Below are 20,461 nucleotides of genomic sequence, written 5' to 3'. Positions count from 1 at the left end.
GCCTAGCTTTATTGCCTGTCAGTCACCTCACCTATTTATCAGGTAATACCAGAGGCAGCTGCCCATGGTCTCTGAAAGTCTCACTGTTCAACAGTCATTCCCCTTTAGCCTCTGATTTTCCCATTCTTCAAGAAATAATTCAGCTAGGCTCTTACCCTCCTTGGCTTGTCCCACCTGGGTAGAGTCTGCAGTTAGGCAACAATGAGTTTTAAGAAAAACAAATGCATTCAGAAGAGTGCAAGACTTCAAATATGTGGCTAGGTAGGGCTAACCTGGAATCCATTACCTGCTGTTCCCTGATGGTCCTTTTTCAGAAAACTTGATGATTATAACCAAATCAATCACATACAAAGTGACCTATAAAAAGCTGCAAGTACTGCCTTTAAAAGATAAGTCCCTTCACCAAGCTTTATCCTCCTGCAAGCTGCAGCTCTCATTGAAGCTGCTGCTGTCCAGCCTTTCCTGTATCCCCACAGCTGTGGGATACTGTAGGGTGAACTCCACAAAGCTTCACTGCAGACATGAAGGAAGGATCTGCTCAGCCTTGTATTGTCTTAAGTTTTTAAGGACCACTTCCCTGCAATAGGTGTGCCACGTGGAAGACAGGTGGTCACTTCACTACACCTGTCCTAACTGCAACAGGAACAAATCTGGCTTTGGCTTGCCTCAAGGGCTTTAAGTCATATTTTGATACTACTAGTAGAGCACAGGAATTATCCTATTACAGAGAAGAGATTACTTGATCTGCCTGCCTCTGCCAGCTATTGCAAGTGCAACGACCCAGATTCCTATGGATAGCCAGCAGACAAATTAGTTGCAGCCACATGCACCTGTTTGCTCTCCTATAACTAACTCCCTTGTATTCAACAAGTTCTATGAATAGCTACACAGGCAGGTTAGTCAGAGGTTTCTATTCCACCTGTGATCTGAGCTGGGGGAAAAAGGTATTAGAGGATTCCCCACATCCCTGCACCTCATGGTAATTACTTTACGTAAGGGAGAAGCAGGCACAGGCCAGTTAACTGTGAAGAACAGCAGCCTGGAGGAGGGAGAAACATGACAGCCTTTCACATGATGTTTTTCCCTGTGTTTATTTAAGTCTTTAATATACCAGAAGAGCTTGCCCATGTCTGACTAGTGATCTCCTTGTAGAAATGAATGTCACACTTGGCACACCACCCACTAGGAAACCTGCCCTGCTCTTGGACAGCAAAGCTGAGGGGAAACAGCAAACTTGAGGGAAATGAGCATGAGGCTGCTTTGCCTGAACAACCAAGTATGTTGCCAGAGATGCTCTGATAAGATGAGATGCCTTGCAATATAGATACAGTTTTACTACCAGACCAAGGAGTTGGAAGAGAGGGAATGAAGGTGGATTAAAACCCAGCAGCCCTGCTTATTCATTCTGGCGAAGGCCTTCACCATTCTTTTCTGCATTTTCTAAATAATCCTGCCATGAAGACCTAGCATGCACCTAGATGTACTTAGATACCTGCTCCCACTGAATGCAGCCAGTATTCAGTGCACAGGGTCCCCATAAGTACAAGTGGATCCAAAACAGCACACTCACCTCAGTACTTAGAACAACTTTAAGCTAGGGGAATGGACAGGCTGAACTTCGATGTGTTGTCAGTGGGTGATATGCAAAAACAATTCTGGGAAAAGATGTAGGCCTTTCCCCTCCCAGGTAAGTGCTTTTACCATTCACCTACAGAGCCAAGCTCTCTCCTGTGAACATAAGGGTTTTGGTCCCAGAACACTCCATGTCCTTCTGCACAATGGCCCAGCTTCAGTGGCAAAATGAAAAGGGAAAGCCCCCTCACTTCAAACTCTCCACTCACTCCACATACCCTCTGCTGTACTAATTACATCCCTCTTCTGGGAACAGAAGATTAATTGCCTCAGGAGGCAAAGAGATGAACCTGGGTGATTAATTTCCACTGAAAACACACCGATTTTGCAGCCAGCAGTTTTGCAAAGCACTGTGGCGGTCTGCAGAGACCTGGCTAAGGAGCAGGCCAGAAACACCTGCCATAGCTTATACTGGGATTGTTAGATGGCACAAATGGTGGATGCAGCCTCTCCCTGCCAAAATCCCTGATGAGCTGTTCTTTCCCACTTCAGCCCTGATACTGCATGGTTGGAAACCACTGACCTAAACAAGTATTAAAAAGATTCCAGAAAAGCAGCCTCAGCCAGAGGTTTAAAGGACAGCAGTGTCTGCAACTGTTTTTGTGAGGGCCTGGCTCTTGCACAGGAAGGTTAAATAGGGTAGGTGGACCAGTGGATGGAGCTTCTCAGGAACCTCTCACACAGCAGTGTTTAGTTCTTTGACACAGACCCATCCAATGCTGCCAACAGTCATACTGTACTCGGGTGTGCAAAACCACAACTCTAGGTGTTTGGCCAGCTCTCTGGGCAGTAGGAGACTGCCTAAAGAACAGAAGCACTTGGGAGGTCAAGCCACTGAGATGATGTTTCTTAAGTTATGGCTTTAGATTCAGGTACCAGAATTATTCACGTCTTGCCCTTGAGGCTTATTATCCTTTATTGGATCTAGCTCCTGGTACTAGAACACCGAAAACACAGGCACAGAAAGAGAGACAGACTGTTACTCCCTTAATGTGATTAGAAACTCCTCACCAGTAGTTTTGTGCACCACAAGGAAGCAACTGGACCAGAGGAAGTAATGCAGCATCAGCCAGGAGGAGAGTTCAATGTGTATTGAATCCTGGTCCTTGCAGAGGTGAGAGCACCAGAGGCTGCACATCAGCCGGCACATCGTTAGAGGATTTCTGCTTGTTTACACAAGATAAAGGATCACAAAGCAGTCTGATTGAGCTGGTCTGCGATTTCCTCAGCTATGCCGCTGCCCAAACTGCTTGGCCAGACTGTCATTTGGCAGAGACTTTATTGTCTACAATCAGGGATACACAATGGCTGGGCAACAGCTGCATTATGCCAGCTGTCAAGGCCTAATCCAAAAAGCCCCCAAAACGAGCTGCAGCCAAAAGCACATGTGGACAGTGAGACATCTGGACAAGAAGAGCCCTGCCCTCATCCTGATGAGCAGTGCCCCTCGCTGCCTTCGTCTTAAAACTGTCACAGCTCTATCCAAAGGGGAATCGGCTTAAAGCACTAGTGTTAAACTATTAGTCATTTATTGTGAAATTAATTCTTCATTTAAGCTCCAATTCCTCCAAAACGTTGCTTCTTGTTACCTCTAGTCCTTTTCTTTTAATAAAAAAAGCAGCATATCTCTGAGAGCTGCAGCTCATTTCGATCTCCAGATGTACAAACATTGCTATAAGCCAGTTTGTATGTCATAAAGGAAGAACTGATGGGTTTTATCAAAAACAAATATACGCACACACACACAAAACCAAACAGAATAAAACCAGCAGGGGGACAGGAATGCCAATCTCTGAGTTAAAAGACCATTTGAGGCCTTGGAAAGTTCACTCTGTTCCTTGTTAACAGTTAATAAAATTTTATCCCTGGCTATTACTACATTAAAATAACTTTTGCGTTCAAGCACATGCTTTAAGGAAACAATGTTCCAGTGTCATAATTAGCTTAAATCAAGCATGAATTAGAAATGACAACTTCTACAATATCATCACAAGTTATTTTAATTATGTGCAATTCCATTAAAAAGGAAGAACAATTTTATACAAAATAGTGTGGGTTTTTTTTTTTTAAAATCCCATATTTTTCTACAAATTCATGTATTTTTACCTTACATAGGGTAACACAACATGGGAGAAATCCAGGGAAGTTCACATGCAGATTTCTGCCCATTCAGATTAACCATAAAATGTTAAAACATCAAAACTTTTCATTCAATGGAAAAGTCTCAGAAAAAATACTGATCCGAAGTTTCAAAGCTGATTTAAATCTAAAACCAAAACCCAAAGGAAAAGAACTTTTCATTTGCTTTGTTGACTGAGTCTTTAGGAACAGGATTTTCCCTCCATCTTGCTGACTAGGAACTTGATTTCTAACGAAACTGCAATTTTTATAAACACATGGCTCCTGGAACTGGAGCTTTATGAAGAAAAGCTCTGAAATATCATGGTCAAGATAAAATGTGTAATGCTGCTACTTAATCCCTTCAATTGGAAAACTCTGCTTTGTGGCATTTTGCCTTTTTTTCTTCCTTTCTTTAATAAAACGTCTCTTCTGTATTCTTGAGTGTATTGAAGTCTCTCAGACAAAGGACTAAGATGAGGAGTGAAGGACACAGAGCTGCCTCTGGTGTGCTGCCACTTGGGTTTTCACCTTTGGGAGCCACCCTGGCAATAGCGACAGCCTGAAAAGCCATGAGCCCTGCAGCTTCAGAAAGACTGCCTTGCAAGGGCTCCCTTCCACAGCATGCCTCTTCTTAAGGGTGAACGAAGGCACTTAAAAACCCTCATCCCTTGTGACCACACTATTTGGGTGGCTCCACACTCCAACAGTCAGTCACAGTGCCCGGGGGGCTGCATGAGAGCAATGCCTTCCTCTGCCATGACGGCCAAGGGGACAGTGGCTGCTTGGGGTGTACCTGCCCACACAGGTCTTGTCCTGCTACAGCCAGCACATACAGTGGCTGTGAGGTACAATGGGGTGGCAGGCAGCCCCCTCAATGTCCCTGTACCATGCCGAGGTGCTGCGCTTCACCAACCAAACACGCCTCACAGAGATTATTTTGCTAGGCAAAATTATTTGCTGCCATGGAAACGGGTGAAGAATGAACAAAATGACGACAACAGAAATACCTACTTAACAAGTTAGTTACTTGCAATGAGCTTTTATTCCCTTCCCCCCCACAATCAGATTTGCCTGAAACACCGAATACTCATCTTCCCTGTGAAAAAGAGACAGTTAAGGCTTCCTGGCAGTTTACATTTATTAGAAGTCTGTATTTTTGTCTTCATCTAGTCACATAGCTTGGATCATCCACATGTCTTCTGACTAAAACCCTGAAAACACAATGTCCAAGACTTTGGGAACACTCTGTATTTGATTAGTGCCAAGTGAAATGTATTAACTAGACTACACATATGATCTTTGTTATCTGGGATATTTAGCATTTGGCACAAGACCCCTGGAAGACAACATGCCAGAATCACTTACTGTGTTTTGGGAGAAGGAAGGGCAGCCCCTCCATGAATGGCATAACATTGCTTCCATGTACAGAAGGGGGAAAAACCACCTTGGAAACTTGTGAAATTCTCAGTTTTTGCCTTTAACTTCTTCAACCGTAGAAGCCACATAATAAAACTGGGTGGGGATGACGCTTTAGGTACTCCACTTTCAGGTTCTTTAAAGATTTGTTCATAAAACCTCTTAAAAAGCATGCTTTTTTTTTTTTTTTAACAGCCCCTGCTTCCACATTGCACCAAAATAACACAATAAACACATTACATGCTATAATAAAGAGTAGTTTCATCACTGATATTTTAACAGCTTTCGTGTATAGAGACAGATCTATAAATGATCATGTAGACTCAAATTGTGAAATTATATTAATCATTTTAAGAACATAAAAACATAAAGATCCAGTGAGATGTGCATTAGGAAAGGGGAAGCTGCCAGCAAGTGCATAACAGAATTTGGCCGTCCTTGTGAAATACCCAAGATGTGAGCAGAAGTCCACCAGTGCAGAGCAGAAACTTCGTAGCCTGGGCTTTGTCACATATGAAAATTGTTTTGAGGGACAGCAAAACAAATTTGGCTTGAAACAAGTCTTTGTTATTCTATATAAACTATTTTGAGATGACAAGACCTGATGTTTAAATGCAGGCCTCATACATTTCTGCTTCAAGCCCTTAATTTGTGTTACACTGAAGTGTACCTCATTAAGTTGTGCAGTTTTCATTAAAGGACACCAAGGAAAAGTAAGAGGAAAATAACCACTGCAGAACAGGTCCAGGGCCAAATATAACTAACCTAAATCCTTTGCTGATTTCATACACATTAACAGAGTTAACAATCAAACTTAATTTTCTTACATCTGAGTATCAGCCAAGAAAAATACAAAAAGCTTGCTTTTTCAATGTATTTCTAGAATAACTTTGCTCAAAGTGCTTCCAAAGAGGACGTCTGATGATGTGAAAGAGTCCCTAAATGCCTATTCATCATTATTTTGTGATGAAAGAGAAACTGTACAAAAAAAAAAAGAAAAGGACAAGAAGCAAGAACAGGAGGCAATGAATAGTCTGCATATTTTCATCTCAAAGTAAGGGCCCAAATTCCATTATAGTATATGTATTATTTATTATGTTCCTCTGGTGCCTGCTGTTACAGGCGAGTGAGGCAGGCATTACGGTGTGGTTGCACAACTGTGCATCACCCATCCCAAAATTCTTGTGTAGCACAAATATCTTGTAGCTCTTTTTAGACAACTGTCATGGCAAGGCAGGATTTTTAAGGAAGGCTTAACTTTCAGTAAACGAAATGATATAACTGGAGAAAAAAAAAAGAAACAAAACCCCAAACCAACAAGGTTTTAAGCACATAAGAGTTTCATATTTGCTGCTGTTTCAGGACTGAAGAGGTTGACAACACAAGCGTCTGATTTTCCAGTCAAACCATCTCATCTTATTTACATCCTCATGCCATCACAGCTACAACACTTCCATTAAAACACCTTAATCCTCTTAATGCTAAATAGATGTCAGAGATGTCACAGTGGTTTCTTTGAATAATTTAAAATGCCCCAAAGTAAGTCTGTCCAAAGTGGGTGCCACCACATTTTGTGAAAGTGCCCTGTATATAAATGAAGGACGCCTGATATATAGAATGATATAAAAATACAAACTGACTTGTGCTGCTAAGTAATTCCTGCCCTTTTAAACTTTGCACTTGCTCATTATTTTCAACAAATATTGAGATGAGCCAGCTGCTGAGGTGAGAGGATTCATATAAATCCCTCACACATGTTTGCTAACTTCAGATAGGAGCTTTATTATCTACAAGTCATTAATCAACCATTAACAAGTTAGTGTTACAGAGTCCCAGTATTAAGGCTCACTGCCAGAGGAGAATAATGGATTTTACAGGCTGGCTGTGTCTACAAGAAGGGAAACTAAGAGCTGAGACAGGTCTGAGATAAAACATTTGGAGGAGATTAGAAAACATGAGAAGTCATTTTGTTGCTCTTCAGCTCACTTGAAGAGAAAGCACTTCACAAGAGTTAAGCATTTACACAACAGAGTGGAGAGTTCAAACTCATCTATCAGTTGGTGATGAAGAGGAATGTGTTTTGAGCAGCCAAACAAGGAAGTCAGGCACAGGTGAGAATTACTGCTCCTGTGAACAATAATAAACACCGACCAGAGTGTTACCCTCTAACTGATAGCCTTTGAACCTGCAAAATCACCTGCTTTGGCACCAGGGTCCTCAGACTTCACCCCGTCTCGTTAAGTCCACAGGCTTCAATTCAAAATAGGAGCAGCTAAATCATTGCATGTCACAGGCAGGGGACAGACATGACTGAGGCAGCATCAATCAGCTATGAAAGCAGCAGGGTCTGTCGGGTAGGCAAAGCATTGCCCTTAGAGCAGAACAAGGCAATATTTTCCCCCCTTCAGCCCTCTCTGATACAAAGCCTTGATGAACTGGTCTTATAAAAATAATCCTTCCACACAACAGATCGCGAAATAATTCTGATCTATATAAGCAATTCTGGGCTATACAAGCAAGATCTATTTACACTTAAGAAAGTGTAAAATTGTCCCTCCAACTATGTCTGATTTCTAATACTTACAGAGCAGGCAATAAAATAAACATACAAACAAACATAATTGAAGAAAAATGTTCATGTCTGAGCATTCCAGCAGGAAAATGACATAAGGTTGAAATATAAGCATCAAATATAGTTCACTCTCTTAATATCAAAGAGCAAGTCTTAAGGCAGCTTGAAGGGAAGACGTTAGAGACATAAGTTTATAAACTACAGGTAATCCTAAAGTCCAAGAGCTGAAACATCCTTTCTCTTCTCCCCTGCACTCTCTAGTTATTGCTACTTTCTGTAGTAATAGTCTCTAATTTCACAGCCTTTGTTATGAACATGTCATCTACACCCAAAAGGTGATATCACAGTTATGAACATAGGTATGACGAAATAATAGCAAATGAATAAATACGGCAGTACAGACAATCTAAACAATTTCAATATTCTCATGAAGAGGGTACAAAATACCCATTCATCTTACTTTAAAGACCTGCAAACAAAGTCAAAGAGAGGCCACAGAAGACATTTTACAGACAGAACCAGAACATGTTACTGGCTCTCAGTCCTAGGCTCAGGCCACTACATTACACAAAACTGTACAAAAACCTTCAGGAATTCATTTCCAAGTTTCCACTTTTATGTCTTAGCCAGCAAAAAGACCCACAAGTAGTTTCAAATTGTTTTCCTTTCCTATTTTTCAACTCCAATGTTTTCACAGAATACTTTCACAGTTTTCTAAAATACTGTGGAATTCTGCATGATGACAAATACAAAACCAGGTATTAGTAGATCAAACACAAAAAACTTTCCAAAGCTCACACTTGGATTACTTAACATACCACAGAGTAGGAAAAAATTCTCCTTACTAAGCCATACTTTAATTTCTGTCAATACTGTTTCTCCATAAAGAGCTCTACACAGCTGGAAGCATTAACAGCCTACCAGATGGTTCACTTCTCGATAAACACTTATGTTTTGTAAGTTTAGAGTCTAATGAACTGTAGTGCAGGAAGACAAAAGCTATGTATGCAGAGTGGTTCAAATGGCAGGTCAGGGCTGGGGCTGAACAGGGGACTAGTTCCATAGAAACTCCCATTTCTATGGAAGCTTCATGTGAGGTAGGGAAGGAAAAGGAAGGGCTGGCCCTGTCAGGAGATGAAGGCAAAAAATGCTGAATGCTTCACACCCGCACACCTCCAACATACTCAGCCCCTCAAGTGCTAATGCTGGATGGGAGAAGGCTGTGACCATCAGATCCTAGCCCAAAGCATTGTCTTAAACCAGCAGGGGCTTCCAGACCCCAAGGAGCCTGTACCATGCAGCAGTCCATGGCAAAATCTTAGCTCAAAATAAACTGTATCATCCCACAATAATCACTCCTGAGTTATGCCTGGCACTGCATGTATGAGTGTGCAAAGGAAAAGGTAGGAAATATGCATCATCTTCTTCCCATGCCATCTTCCCAGCAGGCAATCATGGCCAGCCACAGATTAATTAGAACTGAGCAGCCCAAACATTGCATGCCCAGTTGCAAACTGCGGAACACCTCTGCTTGCCCAGTTGGGTATGAACAGCTTAGTGTGGCAGCACTGGGGAAACCCCCTCTAGGAGATCAGCCAGCATCTGAGCTGGTCTATCACATTTTTCAGTAGACTTTATAGCTGGGCAGCCACCGGGCAGCCACCAGGCAACCTGAATTGTGTTTGACAACCTGGTGTGGATAATAGCTCAAAAATGTTTCAAGTTTGGGGCTGAGAAACTGCCAGCAAAACTCACTGACTCACCTTGAGACCGATCTAGATCTGTTCAGTGCTTTGACAAAGATCAAAGACGGTGCAGACTGGCGTCTTTGGGCCAAACTCTTCATTTTCTGATTGGAAAGAGAAACAAAATGAAATCACAGGTGAGATTTGGGACTGTAACTGTGTGCATACAGGTTTGCCACAGCCAGGCTCCAATTTCAGACCAAGGAAAAAGGTTGACTTATTGCCATTACAACCCAGGAGGGCGAAAACAGTTGTAAAATATCACATATTGAGAAAAACAGAAGCACAACCAGAAAACCAGTGATAAAGAAAAGCTGATAATTAGTGTCTAGACACAAATGCCTGAGGTACGCTGCATGCATGAAATAAACACCTAGAGCTTGTCCTTAATCACTTTTTTTGTCCCTTAATAATCTATTTTATTTCACATTTATCAAATATCCAAGTGGTGGCTCAAATTTTAAATGTTTCATACATTTCTGTATCAGGTCTGACATTTACCATAAATCAAGGTTTGGATTCTACCCAACTAACCTTACATGCTATATTGCGCTACCATTTTCTTCCAGATCTTTAGAGAGGAGGGCATTTTCCTTCCCTACTAATCTAGCTGGAGTATTACATCTTGTTTCTCATGTTGACAAGCTGGAATGGGTTGCCCAAGGAAGTTGGGAATCCTTCATCCCTAGTGGTGCTCAAGTCCAGGTTGGACAGAGCCTTGGGTGGCATAGTTTAGTGGGAGGTGTCCCTGCCCATGGCAGGGGGCTGGAACTAGATTATCTTAAGGTCCTTTCCAACCCTAACTATTCTATGGTTCTATGACTCTATAATGATGTTTTTTTCATTCCTGATTATGTATGGGAAAAAATAGGAAAGCGAGAGGTCAATTCGTAGCAACGAACTAGGAAGAGAATGATAAAAAGGAGACACTCCAAGACAGAGAATGCAGGAGGAAAAAGACAAAGCACAGGGAAGAGATGAAAATGGCAGCAGCTGGCAAGGGAGCATGGATTCCCAGCCAGTGATGTTGAATATTAAAATAAAAATACTTAGCAAATAAACAGCACTGTTTTCCCCAGAGGCAGGAATTTTCAAAAGCACCCACAGGAGACAAAGAGACACCTTTTCCTCAACACAAATGTATTCACGGCTATATCATCTCCCCCTGCAGCTGGAAGCAAAACTAAGGATTCCCGTCCCTAACCGTGGAGCTGCTCTCTGGACCCAGTTGTGCAGCCTGCTGCTGAGGTGCATGACCTCTCCACTCACTGACCCTCCACCAGAAGGGTAGTTGTTACCTTATTTAGCACAAACGTTTTTCAGAACAAACTGGCAGACAAAAGGAGCGGGGTTGAACTCCACCTGACAGGACACTATCCTGTGTGGAGCGGCCCCTTGCGCCAGCCTGTAACCACTGAGAGCCCACAGACAGGTGAATCTTTGACAGTCAGGAAGTCTCTGTTTGCAGCTAATGGCAAAGCATAACTTTCTTCCTTTATACTAACAATAAACACTACCAGGAACAAATATGGTAGGGAGCAACTGATTCTTCTGCCAATGTATGTGCTGGATGGGGCACACGTTTTGTTTGGGCAGGTGCACAACGTGATCTCCTCAGAGAAATGAAACTCTACAATACTACATGTTTTACTTGCTTTTGACAAGTGCATTTCTTTCACTCATTGCAGTGCATTTGTTACAATGTCATTTTTTTGGTTCCCCCTCTATTTATGTGGTGCAGGCTTGTTTGTTTTGTCAGTTGCTCAGTTCCAGTTATTGTGCAGCAATTGTTACCAATTCAACTGTGTAATTTGAATCCACCTTTGAAAATTATCCACTTCTGCCTGTTTCTTTTATCAAAAACTAACTCCTCAAGACTGATAAATCAGGTCTGGGAACAGTTAGCTGTCTTCGACTGGACTATAACTGGATAATAATAGATGACTAACAAAACAGATGCCCATTTTTGCTAGTTTTGAGAAAAAAAAATATATACTTGCCTAAATTTTTCTAGTGAATAAAATCAGTCTGTCATAGTAGCAAATCTGAAAAGCTGTTAGCAGTTTAAAAAGTAGCCTATCTACAAATATGAAGACTTGTGTCACCATGCAGTCTAACATCCTACAGCAGACAAGGCACAGATTTCACACAACCAGCAGATTTCAGGAGTTTATACAGAGCATCAACTCCCCAACTGTAAATTTACTGCAAGTCTTGTTATTGGTCAGGTGGCTTTCAGGGGGTGGTTAAAAGTAGAGCATCTCAGCTAGAGCATATCAGGGCCTACAGATGCATTGGAGATTTGGTTATGTGTTCAAAGAGATATTAATTCCTTTGACTTCTCAGGTCTGAAAAGGAAGCCACTGAAAAAAATGCAGCATCTTAAAATCTCTGCCAATTACAGCAATTTTTTTCATGCTTGGGTTAGCAATGCTGAATAGTGACTGCAGCAATGAGATTCTAGTCTTGACAAATATGTGAGGACCAAGGTAAAGATTAGGACTACAGCAAGTTGAATAAGAGCTCAAACACCTGACAGAGAGTCACTGAAAATTCAGATTGGAGGAGATCCCAAGAGGTCTGTGGTCCAGCCTCCCTGGACCTGCCAAGAGTAACACCCATTCAAGCATGCTGCTCTGGGCCACTTCTGGTCCAGGTCTGTGGTCCAGCCTCCAAGGATGAGATTACACAGCCTCACTGGGCAACCTCTTAACACAGCTATTAAGTACAACTTAATAAAAATAAATAAGGAAATAAAATTTAAAAAAGAGCCTTAAAACATAAACCAAACATTGATGAGATTTGGAAAATTTTCACAGCAAAAATAAAGAGAGTCAGGTCAGCTGTATGTAAATAAAAACACTACATAGAGATGCTGACTACAGACAGAAAGAGGGGTTTTGACTGTATTTTGCCATGTACAGAGCTTAGGAAGATAAAGTAAGTGACCGCCATGATAACTTGGACTGATTTACTTTGAGAAGGAAGAGGAAAAATTCATTTTTGGTTAAGTTGGACTCAGTTGCTCTCCTCAGTTTCACTGCGTTTACATGTGCAAGGATGTCATGCTGGCAATGTGGAGAAGAGGAGATACATTCTGAACAGCTGTAGTGAGAGCAGATGTTTGGGAGCAAAAGGAGATGCAATGACCAATTATGTAAGCGTGAAACACAGAGAAGCATTTCTCAACATGTGTCCCACATCATAACCTCCCATTTTTTTCATGTAAATATTAGAAAGGTCAACAGAGAGAAAACCTCATATTTGCTGACTGAGTCACGCCCATGTGAAATGTATCATAAAATTGGTATCCATAATGAATGTTTACAGTGTGCCAGATGCAAAGATTATAATCTTGTATCAGTCAGAACAAACTAAGTTATTTTTGCCTTCCTCTCACTCAAAAGCTCGAGTTCCTTCCCTCCTTCCCCCGATTCAGGTTTAACTTTATATTTCCTGCATTTCTGCTGGTGGTTTTAACAGAAAAGTTTTGCTTTTCCAGTTGTTGGACTGGTGGTAGTATTTGTCCAGTTTCTCATCTGATACAAACAGACATCGGGCTATGAATTTCAAAAGAATGGATTTGCACCAGATAACGATCAGAACTACACTCAAACACTGTTTTGTAAACTGTGATGGTAGGTGGTTTATGAGCAGATCAGCCCACCATGCTGAGGACAGTAATCTTGCAAACCATCACTGAAAATATGTTGCCTCTCCTCAGGAATCAGAACCCCTACAGATCTCAGGATTACAGTAAAACTTTCACAAGTATCTCACAACTCATCAGCTGGAGGAAAAATCTGTTCCTGACTGCCACTATTCAATGATAATTTCGTCTCACAGTTGAAGTGGAAAGTAGTATTATATGGAATTTATGTAAATTAATATATTGCCAAGTTATTATGTTAATTCCCATTATGTGAAAAAGGTAACATAGAGCAGCATGTGCATTATGGCCTCAAAAAAAATTGAATCTGAAGATAAAGTACTCCCTTGTACCTTATGTATATCACTTAACCATCACATTTAGAAAGAGAATGGCAGAGCATGAAATAATAAAGGATGCATGAAAAAAATCACAGCGCTTACTATTTCTTTTGTGATGACAAATAACAGATATAGTGTTTAGGATATTTTGCAAGTATCTGGAGAATTGAAAAACAATGCAATAAGCGGATACCCCACTGCAGCTCCTGCAAAGGTGCAAGAGGTGGCAGCAGGCAGGCTAACGCAGGGACTGTGCTGGGATTCCTCAAGAGCACACTGCTCACACAGCCAGGTTGTGCTGCCTGACAGACACAATGGTCAGACACGAGCAGGAGGATCCTTCTCACTTGCACACCTGAACTGTTTGCCCTGTGTTCCAACAGAGAGAAACAGACACACATAGCGCACAGTTTGTCTTGTCCTAGAAGTGCTCTTTTCCTCCGCTGACTGTAGGAGACAACTAAGGTGAGCAAGAAAATTGAGTTAATCGGCTCAATCATCTCCTTGCTATCTGAGCAAAAGAGAAGCAACAGACAAATTTGTGAACTCGGTATCATAAGGAACAGTTGCCTTCTCAGAGAGTGGTTTGAGCTTAGGGTGAGAAAACTATATTACCTGGTGTCTAAGAGCCATATACAAAATTGTTGAAAAATGTGTTCAGTTCCTGGCCAACAGGTAAACACAGCAGAGATACCTCCTCAGCAATGTGCAAATACTGTTGTAAAAGCCTCCCCAGACATTAAAGGATTTGAGACTCCTTATTTACAGGCTCGCTCCAAAAGTGGGTCAAGGCTGGGACATCTGCCTGGGTCGTATAACTGGGTGACAGGGACAACCCTCAGATGTGTCAATAGCTGGAGCTCAGGACAGCACTCAGGTGGCTAAGCTCTCCCTCTCACTGCTTTAAGTCTCTTTTGCTTTTGTTTGTTTGTTTTTTTTAAGTCTGATTTTAACAAAGCCTACTTTTTTAAGTTAACACCATGAGGGATTTCACCCATGCAAACTCTGCTCTTTTTGTCTGAGCAACAGAACATATCTGTGGCACACGTTTCTGGTTTAGCTAGACATGAACCAAAGCACAGAACACAAATCTTTACCAAAACCTGTAGGGCCAAGTTCAACTGACTGCCTAAAAATCAAAATTCAAAGCAATCCTCAACACCTAGCAGTTAATTTCACAGGACAATTGGGCATCACTCTTTCCCCTGCATCACCAGGCCACTTATAAGAGGCAATAAATCATTTCTTCCTACATACTATAATCCAGTACTTGTTAAACTTACAGTCTAGCATTGTCTAAAAATAACAGAAATAGCAAGAATCTCTTATACTTCAGTAGAGCAAGAAAAGGCCCTATATTGACCTATAACATTCTTGAACCCTTACAAACAGAGTGAGAGGACGACTGCATTTGAACTGCTGGCTCAGGCAGCAGAAATGTCTAGGTCCCATGGAAAGCCCATTTACCATAAAGACAGAGCAGGTAACAAAACTATGTGCATTTGTTTATGCTGGCAGAATATTTTTACTTACAAGGACTTTCCTAAAAAGAAAACCATTTTTGGATGGATAACCAGGGAGAAAACCAATTGCAGGGGCACAAGAGGAAAAACCTATTAGCACAGTGGAAGCAAAAGCCCATAATTATGGAACAAATATGGAGATTAAAGGCTATCTCAGAGTAGAAAGAAAAAAGAATGAAAGAAACTAAGAGCAAGAGATGTTCTACCACCTACCTTCCAAAAGATAAGGATCTCTGGAACCACTGATATGGATGTGCCCAAAAGATCCCACCCATCTACATCAGAAGATGGAGATGTGGAAGACTACTAAAAATGTGGAGGAGGGAAGCATGGAATATTTCACCCATGGGTCCTGTTGTCAGCTTCACTGTGTTCACAGTGCTCAGACCAGCGACTCTCTGGTTGTGGTGGTTTTGATGAAGCTCAAAGTTTCTTTTCAAGCTTGACGCAAAACAGGAAGGTTAACAAATGGACACAATTCTGCCCAGTTTCTGCATAGCAAGGCTTTCTCAGAAGCAGTTTTCAGATGACAGAGAAAGCAGATTCCCTCCCCCAGTTCATAGATGGATGTTTCAAGCAGCATTAAGTAATCAGGCAATAATTTGATATATGCAGTTCCTGGGTATTAGATACCACATGACCTGCCAAATCCCTCTCTTTCCAACTGCCCCCATGAGGGACAAGAAGAAACCCCAAGGCTGGGAAACTCGACAACTAGAACACATAGGTATAAGCACCATTTTCAGTTTCTCTCATGGGCAGACAGGGGAATGTTAGTTTAGAATTCAAGCAGCATCAGGAAGCATATCACAACAGTTAGCTATCATAAGCCAGCACAGCCTGCCAAGGTGACTTCAATATACAGACCAGCTATGCAGATGACTTCATTAAAATAGGGGCCTTTTCAATCCTCATCAGAGATAAAACTGCTCCAGGATATGTTTGCAGGATGGCAGGGGGGTTGCACTTGATGATCTTAAGGTCCTTGCAAACCCTAATTATTCTGTGATTCTAGGACAGGAATTATCTATAACTTCACTAAATGGTGCCAAAAATGTTCCTGAACAGCCATAATTCCCAGCGCTACCAGGTGTGGTTTTTGAAGCAACCTACTATATTCTCATCCAGGATCACATTAAACAGAACAGAGACTTACAGGAAGAAGAAAACTCTGCTTAAGCAAACTTACGTTAAAAAGCATATATTTAATGGCATGAGATCAAGGTGCCATCAAATATAATGGCAAATACATACTTGATTCTTCTTTGCAGAATAAGTAAAGGGATGAAGATCTGCATGACTACCTTCACTCTTCCAATGCCATTAATTTCCTTGAATTTCACCCATTTAGTATAGTGCTGGGGAACACTGTAACTTTCCCTGCCAGTAAACTGTTGCTGTATGTGTGATCAGAATCACAAAGAAACATATTTTTATAGCGATGGGATACCATATTTCAAGTCTCAAACCATAAATACTATTTTGTTTAGTGTGCAAAACGGTTAATCTTTTGCATGTGGTATGAGTAAATATTAAAAATTGCTGGGCCTCCAAAACATTCTAAATAGTTACTTGAAATCTTTGAGGAGGCAGAACAAAATCCTAAGAGTGACTCCTTGTGTTACCAAATATTATTTTGTGTAAGATACTCAGGGTTGGTTGGAATCTAGCCCTTCTAAGAAGAGAGAAGTGTAAGACCAGGAACTTATAAATATGGTCAAATGACCACAGCTGATGCTGCTGACACAGTTAGACTGGCATAAAAGGCATCTCTCTTGCACAGTTTGCTTTGATAAAACTGCAGAAATAAGCTCTATCTGTAGAATCACTCTTACTCATGTTACTACAATCCACTTCAGAGTTGCATCAATTTACTGGTATTGGTTACTAAACTAAACAGTCTGTACAAAACTTCTCTGGAGGTCAACCACACATAGTCCAGTGACTCCAGTAAGCCCAGTAAAGGAGGGAATCTAGTCCAGAATTTTCCAAAAGCATTAACTACAACACTGCACTTCAGTGTCACCTTTAAACAATGTGCTGAATGCCCTGTAACAGAGAGAACTTTCCTGTGTCTACAAGGTAGGTTAGCAGTTCAAACCACTTTGCCTGTCAAGAAAAGGAAGGGAAATGTTTCCTGGAAAATAGTTTAAATGGTCACACAAAATACATGAAAAAAGTCCTAGACATTTTCTGTCTCTTGGTCCTATGATGCGGATCAAGCATGTGATCCTTCAGCTTTGTTTTGACAGCCAAGAGAAAGATGAAGTAGGAGTTCAGACAACCACAGGACAGTGCAGCAATTCTCTAATTTGAGAAAGGCATAGCCATGACAATAAAAAGGGAGAAAGCTTCAGTGGTCACTTAGCATATGAGGGCATTTCTGCTGGAAAGTAAAATAGTTACGTTAAATACGTATTTGCAACACAATTGTTCAACTTGACATGCTGTGTCACCGGTATCAAAACTGATTCCTTGCCAAAACATTCTTCCATTTAACTATATGTAACCAATACAAGCAGTGTAATCTCCTCAGCAGTAAGAAAGACTTTCTGCATTGTAAATAACTATGATGCTCTGGCGCTAAGTGGAAGACAAAACAGAGGTATATAGAGAGTCCATAGGACCCAAGTAGTAAAAAAAATACTCAAACTGTCACTGAGATCCAGCCTCAGGCAAAACTAGGACAAACCCACTGCTGCACATGGATAAAGGTAGGAATCTTCTTCCACACATAGGCATAAAGAGATGGCATGCTAGTAATCTCAAGGGAGCACCACAACCATGGACAAGCAGCTGAGCAGTTGGCTGAATGTTGGTGGCTGTGTATGGTGTGCAAAGCTGCCATATGCTGTGTGGCCCAGCCAGGGTCTCAAGCTGCTTCTCCACATGAGGATCTCTATCGGTACCCCACTGAATGTGCCTCCACACTGAGGAATTCCAAAAGGGCTGCCAAGATCCATAAAAAGCAATATCCCCACACGGTTGTCACTGCTGGGAAAACCAAGGTTTTCTGTGTCTTCTACTGTGGGCTGTTTGGAGCAGGAATAGGAAACACAAGTGCTACCATTAATATTTGTCCTCAGAATGCTGAATCATAACGTAGAACTTGTAAGAAAAAAATGATCATCTTCATAGTACCTGAGCATCCCTTTGCATTATCAGGCAGGCATCAGGTCTCTGCCAGGTTGGAAGGTATATCGTACTCTGTCTTCAGCAAAAATGAAAGAAATGATAGAAGAAAAATCAAAGCCACCCATTTGGCCATCTCAAATTAGACTGCAGGTCTTGGAGAGTGTGAGTATCTATTGCATTACTCTGTCCAGCTAGGCAGCAGAAGGTACCCCACTGCTTTGTGTAGGTGTATCACACTCCCTTTCAGAAACTGGTAAGGTAGTAACTGCAGCAAAGTGTGGTAGAAGTCTTGGCCGCACACTCTCCAGGCAACCATTTCACAGCATGTGAAATGGAAGTGGTCCCAGCAGCTGCCATGGATGACGTCCCCAAGGCTCTGGTGAGGGTGGAGTGCTATGTGCCTTGGTGGGACATGGCACACATGGACACAGCCCACGGAAATGCACCACACCACTTTCCAGCCCAAAGAGACCCTTCAGCGGGAGGAGAGGGACCTGGACTCCTCTCCACACCGCTGTGCCAGTGTGCCAGCAGAGCCCCAGCCACCACTCAGCCACAGGACTGGACACAAGCTCAGCCTCCCCTACCACACATCCTAAATTCATGTCACCAGGTGGACAGATTTAGTAAAGGACACTGTAACCTGGCCAGTCATTCTAATCCTGCCAGCCTATTTGCCAGTCAGTAGTATTGTGCACCTCTAAAGACAAGGCAGTGCATAGGATTTAAAAGCCACTGTGAGGCAAAATAGGAAAGGCAAGAAAATATCGGCTCTACTTTGGGTAGAAAAACACTATGGCACTTGCTACAACAAAGGTAAAAGAAGCATTCCTGTTTTACACAGGAAGAACGTGGTTATTACATTATTCCTGTTACAGAGTTACAGCTTGTTACAGCTGAGTATAAGGTAGAAACAAGCACTTGGATGTACGCTGAAGTGAACGCTTTGCACTTGATAGTGTCAGATGCTGAAAAGCGATTCGAGACACCAAACAGATTTTACAACCAGTTTTGAAGACGGGATGACGCTCTTCTGCCATCAATTGATGCACTTAGAGCAGAAGGCGCTTCTTTGGGAAGCTGCTCTTACATTTCTTTTGCACAAAGCACGTGCGAGAGCAGCCAACAAACCTCCTCAGCTCTAGCAAACCCTTCCCTCACTCCCCCCCAGGCACACATGCAGCAGATCCCTCTTAGATCCCCTGGATAAGGACTCTGCAAACCTCCACCCCTCTTCCTCTTATACCCAGCCAACAAAACCTCCAGGCATCCATACAGCAAAGCCCCTCTTTAGGTCTCCCCAGGACATCTATGCAGCAAAGCCTTTACTATCTCCCCAGCACATCCATGTAGAATCCAGCTCCAGCTCACCGGTAAATCCATACCCTTGGCTTCACTGACCCCCACCCAGCACACCTTTCCGTAGCTCCCCGGGACATCTGGGCAGCAACGCTCCTCACCTACCGCGGACATCCAGGCAGCAGCCTCCCTTTGCTCCCGGGACATCCGTACAGCAACCCTGCTGAGGTCCCCGGGGCTACCCACCGGGCAGAGCCCTCTGAGCTCCCCGGGCACCGCCGCATCCCCTCCTCCGCAGCAAGCCCTTCCCGCAGACAACCAGCTCCCTCGGCAGCTCCCCCGGCACCGGACCCGGCGGGGCAGGACCGGGGCCGATGGGGCGGCGCTGACTGGGGGTGACCCATGGGGGGCTCTGGGACCGGAGCTCGGGACCAGGAGGGGGTCTTTCCCGCGGGGTCTCCCGGGGGCGGCCTCACCTTCTTGCTGTCGGCGGCGGCGGTGAAGCCCCTGCTCTCGCCGCTCACGGAGGACGAGCGGCTGGGGCCGAGGAGCTCCTGTTGCGGGGACATCACGTCCATGCAGCCCCGCGCCGCAGCGCTCCCGCCGCGGGGACACCCGCACCGCCGCCACAGCCCGCACCATGGACAGGGCGCGCCGCGACACGCCCCCCCGAGGGACACGCCCCCTCCGGGACACGCCCCCCGCGAGGACACGCCCCCCGCAGGTTCGCCCTGCTCTGCGCGAAGACCCGTGTGTCGGGGAGGACGCGACGCGCATGCGCCGGCCGTGGAAGCCGGGCGGGGGCGTGGGGGGTGCGCTCGTGCTGGGGAGGGGGCGAGCAAACTCTCCCCGCGCATGCGCGCGCTGAGGGCCGGTTAGAGACAGCAGGCGGGCGGCGGCCAGGGGTGGGAGCTGGGATCCGGGAGGAGGGGGGCCGGGTGCTGGGGGTACAGGTGTTGGGGGTCCGGTGCTGGGGGTACAGGTGTTGGGGGTCCGGATGCTGGGGGTACAGGTGTTGGGGGTCCCGG

General features: G+C 43.4%; 1 protein-coding gene across 1 annotated transcript in view; it reads right to left on the bottom strand.

Annotated features, from left to right (window-relative positions):
* The window catches only part of ARHGAP20 (Rho GTPase activating protein 20), a 63,266-nt gene extending 43,154 nt beyond the window's left edge, over positions 1–20,112 (bottom strand). The window contains 2 exon segments of the mRNA XM_061457718.1: positions 9,505–9,590; positions 19,910–20,112. Of these exon segments, the coding sequence (XP_061313702.1) occupies positions 9,505–9,590; positions 19,910–20,011 (188 nt within the window). The 5' untranslated portion in view covers positions 20,012–20,112.
* Positions 20,113–20,461: the final 349 nt, after the last annotated feature.

The sequence above is a fragment of the Pezoporus flaviventris genome, unplaced genomic scaffold (assembly GCF_033815535.1).
Source record: "Pezoporus flaviventris isolate CSIRO_AGI_PZ_B2104156 unplaced genomic scaffold, CSIRO_AGI_Pfla_v1 ptg000025l, whole genome shotgun sequence".
NCBI classification, from domain to species: Eukaryota; Metazoa; Chordata; class Aves; order Psittaciformes; family Psittacidae; genus Pezoporus; species Pezoporus flaviventris.
This window is presented reverse-complemented; position numbering and strand designations above follow the sequence as displayed.